Consider the following 7,284-nt stretch of genomic DNA (forward strand, 5'->3'; position numbering starts at 1 on the left):
GGAATGTTTCCGAATTTTTTTTGATGCAGCTGCCATTTCTTTCATTATAGGGCAGCAGTTTGTTCACTTGAACATGCAGTTTTGAACAGGATTGGTTAATTAGTGGCTCCCTGTTTATTAAACAGCCACATTAGTGCTATTTCTCTCCTTATATTCTCTTCCAAAACTGCCCATCAACGCTCAGAACAACCAACACTATTGTATCTTCGTGGGACCAGTGCCCACGTTTTGTGCCAAGTTTTGTAGAAAGCTAACAACCTGCTGGCCTTCCAGAATGCTCAATACAGTGGTACCTCAGGTTACATACGCTTCAGGTTACAGACTCCACTAACCCAGAAATAGTGCTTCAGGTTAAGAACTTTGCTTCAGGATGAGAACAGAAATCGTGCTCCGGCAGCGCGAGGCCCCATTAGCTAAAGTGGTGCTTCAGGTTAAGAACAGTTTCAGGTTAAGTATGGACCTCCAGAATGAATTAAGTACTTAACCTGAGGTACCACTGTACCAGCTTCTTGAGCCACTAGGAGTCACGGTGGGGTGTTTCTTTTGAATAATTATGGGTGGGATGGTAAGTGTTTTGTCATGTTCTGAGGTGTGGAGGAGCATTAACCCTGCATGAGAGCACTGAGCAGTTTGGAAGCAAAAAAGGGCAAAAACATCACAGAGATAGCAGCCAAGGCTGTATGTTAACAGGGTTAATGAGGTCAACATTGTCAGACATGGAGAGGGATCCAGCAGAGGAAGGTTTGGGAGGAAAGGTAAGTAGTTCAGTCTTTTTTATTTAAGTATTTATCAACAGCATAACAATGTCGGCTGGTGAATATTCCATTGCAAAAAAAAGGAGAAATGACTAAAAGGAAGACGGCTAACTCAGGTGACGATATATCTTGTTGCAACTCAGAATTGTTGTCTTCGCATCCGAAAATGAAAATAGTTTTCATACAATACAGAGACCCAAAATGTTTCTACCAAAGGGGCCACAGAACCCACACCTTAACACAGTTTAGAGCCCTGTCCCATAAAAATTGTAGTGCCAGCAAACACCATCTTTTTTTTTTTTTTAAATATTTTTATTCAAGAATTTTTCCATATAAACATAACATACATAAACATACAAAGACAAAAACAAAACAAAAAACATGTACCATTTCATATCCTGATTTCTTATACCTTCCTTCCCCGACTTCCTCATGCCTCCCTTTTCTGTATTCCAAATTCTTATCAATTGCTCAGCAAATCTTCCCTTATTTTAATTTAAGTTTAAACTAATCTTCCTTATTCTCCTTGTCTTAACCATTACTAATAGTAACCGTTTACTTTCCAATCCATCATCATTCTAACTTTCATTAACTTTATGATATTTCTTTAAGTAGTCCTTGAATTTTTTCCATTCTTCTTGCGCTGTTTCTCTTCCCTGGTTTCGGATTCTGCTCGTCATTTCTGCCAAGCCCATGTAGTCTATCACCTTCATCTGCCACAGCAAACACCATCTTGAGGCTGTTTTCCTGTATCCCTGGTGTGAAGACGGTTGCCTTGCCATGGCTTATTCTCCTGGTTCTGTACTCATATCATGTCCCCAGGCCATCTTTATCTGAAGCAGGTCAGTAGACCTGGCGTTGAGAATAACAAATTTGCAAGACTGCACCCTTAGAAGAGCTGAGATAGCAACACCAGCCCCTCAAGCTGAGTTTATTGCATTTATAGCCACACTTTTTCTCCAAGAAGCTCAAAGTGATGAACATGGTTCTCCCTCCCATCTCATTTAAGCCCCACAACAACCCTGTGAGGTAGGTTAGGCTGAGGGGCAGTGACTGGGCCCAAGGTGAGCTTCGTGGCTGAGTGGAGATTCAAACTCTGGTCTCCCAGGCCCTACTCTGACACTCTAACCACTAACACCACACTGGCTCAGTTAAAGATCTGTTTGATTGCTCTGTGATAATGATAATAATTTTATTATTTCTACCCTGCTCATCTCGCTGGGTTTCCCTAGCCCAGGGGTCAGCAAACTTTTTCAGCAGGGGGCCAGTCCACTGTCCCTCAGACCTTGTGGGGGGCCGGACTATATTTTTTGGGGGGGGAATGAACAAATTCCTGTGCCCCACAAATAACCCAGAGATGCATTTTAAATAAAAGGACACATTCTACTCATGTAAAAACACGCTGATTCCCGGTCTGTCCGCAGACCAGATTTAGAAGGTGATTGGGCCGGATCCGGCCCCCGGGCCTTAGTTTGCCTACCCATGCCCTAGCCACTCTGGGTGGCATCCAGCACATACTAAAACAGAGTAAGAATAAGCTCCTTCATAAGGATGACCTGGCATAATGGCAGCCAGGGTGTTTGTGGCACTTTCAGAAGTATTATAATGGAATTGCCCTCCGGAGAGGTTCCATTCTTAGAGAAGTCCCTCAAGAAGAAGAAGAGTTTGGATTTTATATCCTGCCTTTCACTCCCTTTAAGGAGTCTCAAAGCGGCTAACATTCTCCTTTCCCTTCCTCCCCCACAACAAACACTCTGTGGGGTGAGTGGGGCTGAGAGAAGTGTGACTGGCCCAAGGTCACCCAGCAGCTGCATGTGGAGGAGCGGAGACGCGAACCCGGTTCCCCAGATTACAAGACTACCGCTCTTAACCACTACACCACACTGGCTCAGTCTACGCAATCCCTGCTTCTTCCAACTGAGCCTGAGTCCATCTTTGTTGAGTAGTTTGGATTTGATATCCCGCTTTATCACTACCCGAAGGAGTCTCAAAGCGGCTAACATTCTCCCTTCCCTTCCTCCCCCACAACAATCACCCTGTGAGGTGAGTGGGGCTGAGAGACTTCAGAGAAGCGTGACTAGCCCAAGGTCACCCAGCAGCTGCATTTGGAGGAGCGGGGAAGCGAACCCGGTTCACCAGATTACGACTCCACTGCTCTTAACCACTACACCACACTGGCTATCTTTTGAAAAAAGAGAGGTGGTTGTTCAGTTCTGTGGGAATCTCCCCAGCTGGCTTGGCAGCAGAGCTCACTCAGCAAGGTGTCTACCACTATTGTGCACTAGAACCAGTGTTAGAAACTCAAATATATAAGCTAGGCGCCAAGTGGCTCCTTAAACCAGGGTTAGAGTTGCCAAAAGAGAATGTCTAGTTGCCATTTTGGGGGCAAGACAGCTCTGAAGTCTTATTTTTCAAAGGATGCACTGACTATGATTGATTATCAGTTAAGCATCTGGCTGGTTCAGATGACATCCTTGAGCCAGGTTAAGAGCTTTGAGACCTTAAGGAAGAAAAGTCACTTGATCCAGGGACAGTACACATATATATTGGCCTATTCCGACCTCTTTTTCTCAATGGTGACAGGGGCCATTCAAAACGTAAAAATATTCTTCACAACTGTGACCAGGGCAGTGGGACAGGGTAAGTGAAGACAAGTTACAACAGTTAGCTGTAAAGTTGTTCACTGCTCAGGCTGTATGGGGAAAGTATTTTGGTTCCTGGAATTAATACGGAATGAGCAGATAAAATATAACTGATAGAATTCTACAGGATGGGGTATTAGTATGTGAAAACAGTCAAGATCCAATGATCCCAAGGCATGCACCTTCAGGTGGTGATGTCAGGTGCCATCCTGGCGCCCAGGTATCTTCACTCGGTTGCAAGTGGCCAATAGGTAAAGGTACCTCTGACTGTTAGGTCCAGTCGCGGACGACTCTGGGGTTGCGCGCTCATCTCACTCTATAGGCTGAGGAAGCTGGCGTTTGTCCGCAGACATGCTGGTCATGTGGCCAGCATGACTAAACCGCTTCTGGTGAACCAGAGCCGCGCATGGAAATGCCATTTACCTTCCCGCCGGAGTGGTACCTATTTATTTACTTGCACTTTGATGTGCTTTCGAACTGCTAGGCTGGCAGGAGCAGGGACCCAGCAACGGGAGCTCACCCCATCGTGGGGATTCGAACCACCGACCTTCTGATCGGCAAGTCCTAGGCTCTGTGGTTTAACCCACAGTGCCACCCGCGTCCCTGCAAGTGGCCAATAGTCAGGTGCAAAATGCGCCTGGCCCTTGGCTAATTTCAAACACACACCCCACACCCCGCACAGCTCAGTCATATCAGCGTAAACACCAGTCAACATAAATCATTATAATCTGTGTTCACTTGCATTGGGAAAGGTATCTGGAGAGCCTGAGTTGCTGGAGAAGACTGTTAGGGGTATTTGGCCTTTCAAGAACTCTTTCAGGCACTCTCTCTCAGGAACGCATATGCATCACGGTCAAGATTCACTCCACCCTGGTCGAGAATAAGGTATAAATTGGCTGCAGTGGCCTTCCCTCCCTCCCGGTTCCTCCAGTCCCAAAGCATGTAGAAAGCTTGCATGACCATGTCCTTGTGATTCTCCTCTTCGATCTGCTCCAAGCGTGAATTTTCCACCCCCAGGAACTCGATGGCAATCGTCTTCCATTTCCTGCCCAACTTCCTGGCTAGCTTCATCAGCTGCTGCTGCGAAACCTGACTGGGTTGCACTGCAAAATAGTGGGAAGGAAGATTATGAGAGGCAGAAGAGCACAGCTAACATGGTGCCTTCTGTTCGCTTCATTGGCAAGATGGGACTCCTCGCAAGCTTGCTAAAAATGATTTGCCTGAGGATGAAGTCCTGGCAACCAAACAGGAAAGCTTCCCAGCTGAGATTTTTGCTGTGTCTTTTAACAATGCCTTCTTTTTATTCTTTGCTTAATATTGTATATTCCTCTGGGTATTTAGATATTTATAATAAAACAAATAACAAGCAAGATACAAGGCAGTGGCTAGGCGAGGAAAATGCTTTATGAGCCTTTAAGATAAGGATAAGGTACCGTATTTTTCGCTCTATAAGACACACTTTTTCCCTCCTAAAAAGTAAGGGGAAATGTGTGTGCGTCTAATGAAGCGAATGCAGGCTGCGCAGCTATCCCAGAAACCAGAACAGTGAGAGGGATCGCTGTGCAGCGCTCCCTCTCGCTGTTCTAGCTTCTGGCTTAGCTGTGCTCTGTCCCTTCCCCCACCTCGTGCAAAAGCCAGCAAGAGCCGCGCTCCCTTTAAAGAGCTGCGCGGAGCGTGTGTGCGGCTCTTGGGGGCTTTTCCCCGAGGAGGGAGAAGGGCAACCCGTCAGTGATGGGCTGCCCTTCTCCCTCCTCGGGGAAAAGCCTCCAAGTGCCGCACACACGCTCCACGCATACAGGCTCTGGGAAGCATACAGGCTCTGCTCAGCGCTCCCTTTAAAGAATCTCTCCCCCTCGCATTCCCCCTCTAAAAACTAGGTGCATCTTATGGTCAGGTGAATCTTATGGAGCGAAAAATACGGTATCTGCTGCCCTTCAGATTATTGTTAGGCTGCAACTCCCAACACCCTGACCATTGTGCCATGCTGCCTGGTGCTGATGGGAAATTAAGTCCAGCACTATCTGAGAGGGCCAGAGGCTCCGCCTCCTGCTTTAAAAGCCGCACCACGAGCCGAAATCAACCTGTGAAGTTCTTCCCATGTCAGAAAAGTTATCCCATGTGAATTCCTGCTTGTTGTGCAGATGTTAAAGGTGCAGGATCCCTGCCAGATAATATGAGGGTTCAGACCTGTTGTGGAAGCTCACCCACTCATCCTGGTCTGGGGCTGAGTCCTAGATTTAAGTTGGATGCTAGAATTTTTTTTTATCTGTGTAGGTGCTGGAACAAGGGTGCGCCCAGGGCATTTGAGGAACGTTCCAGGAAGCGATGAGGGGGTACAGGCAAAGCACACACCTCAAAACCTCCAGATGGACTATCCTTTCCCTCCCCACCCTTCCACTTCCTGCCCAGTTGGAAACCAAGATCCCAGTAGAGAGGGAATGGGCTCATCTGCACAGGAGTTTAATGTGGATGTGATGCTACATGGGTCTCTATTTATTTACATCTACAAAACGTCCTCTTTATCTAAGCAGCAACCTGCAATTCCTGCCAGATCCAGGAATAATTTGATAAGGGAAGAAAATCCAGTGCAAAAATTGCATGTTACCTGGCTAGGTCCACACTGGAGCACAGTGTCTGCCTCTGTATATATGTGTGTGAGTAGTTTTGCTTGCTGCGAAGCATACTCTGAACGTTTCCTGGAAGTTCCTTGTGCAGATGTTGCTGGACTTCAACTCCCATCTGCCCCACCCAGCATAGCCAACGATCAGGCATCAAGAGAGCAACAGTCCCACAAACATGGGGAGGGGGGAGGCCAACAGTTTCTCTTCCCCTGCCCTAGACAAAATGGGAGTCCTGGAGCATAGGAGCCAACTCCCCCCAATAAAACATTTGAGGGGGCCGGGCCCTCTCAAAGTTGAAGCACATTCAAATAATTAGTGTGCACCATGTCATATGATCGATTATGTGGGGTGCGGTGGGGCGGGGCGGCCTAACCCGCCCTCCCCAATATTTTATTCAAGTTGGCACCCCTATCCTAGACAGCAAAACCTCTACCCCCTCCCTGCTCCGAGCTCTCCCTGTGGGTTCGGGCTGTGCCCACCTCTACAGTACTCACCTGGAGCTGCTTCCACGAGGTCTACTGGGGCTTCCATGGCAGGGGTCCCCCTTCCGCTCGGGCGATCGCCCCCCGCTACGTCGCGTGGGAGGTTCCGCAGAAGATCCTTCCTGGGTATCTTTCCCAGCGCGTGGGCGGCGACTTCTAATTCTTTCCCGGGAAAATAGCGCGCAAGCAGCTCGGCTAGCTCGACCGGCGAGACTTTCTCCAGCTTCCGTCGAGGGATTCGGACAGATAGGTCCGGGATGGATTCCAGGTAGAAGACGAATTTGCGGAGCTCTTCGTCCGTCAGATCGTCGAGGATCTGCAGCAACCGCTCTCTCGCAGCCGCCATGGAAGGAGCGGGTGCCCAGTCCAGATAAACACACACACACACACACACACACACACACACACACACACACACACACACACACTTATCCAAGACAAAGGGCCACGCGGGAAACCCCCTTCCTAGTGACGTGAGCAGCAGAGGGCGCGCGGAAAGGAGGGCTGCAACAGGGCTGCTGCGCGGCTGCTTTCGATTTGGTGGAACGGGAGATGCAGCCTCGAGTCCAGGAAGTTGGGGCGGGGCGGTGCCAAGGCTGCGGGGGTGGGAGGGTTTTTTCTTCTTCTTCAGGGGAGCGGACTAGGGTGGATTTTTTTCAGGGACGGGCAGAAAGTAGGTGGGGATGATCTCCGGATGATTTGTAATGGTAGATGATCAACAGAGACTTTTTTTCCAGCTCTTCATCAGCGTCTTGAGCAGCAACAAGTAAAAGCACCCCCCCTC

At 48.4% G+C, this 7,284-nt stretch overlaps 1 protein-coding gene across 1 annotated transcript; it reads right to left on the reverse strand.

Annotated features, from left to right (window-relative positions):
* Positions 1–3,918: 3,918 nt before the first annotated feature.
* On the reverse strand, positions 3,919–7,064 carry LOC128406195 (uncharacterized). The gene is made up of 2 exons (XM_053373300.1): positions 6,513–7,064; positions 3,919–4,500 (listed from the first exon to the last, which is right to left on the reverse strand). The coding sequence occupies exons 1-2, from the start codon at positions 6,844–6,846 to the stop codon at positions 4,214–4,216; spliced, it is 621 nt and encodes a 206-aa protein (XP_053229275.1). The 5' UTR covers positions 6,847–7,064; the 3' UTR covers positions 3,919–4,213.
* Between the last annotated feature and the right edge of the window lie 220 nt (positions 7,065–7,284).

The sequence above is a fragment of the Podarcis raffonei genome, chromosome 2 (genome assembly GCF_027172205.1).
Source record: "Podarcis raffonei isolate rPodRaf1 chromosome 2, rPodRaf1.pri, whole genome shotgun sequence".
NCBI classification, from domain to species: Eukaryota; Metazoa; Chordata; class Lepidosauria; order Squamata; family Lacertidae; genus Podarcis; species Podarcis raffonei.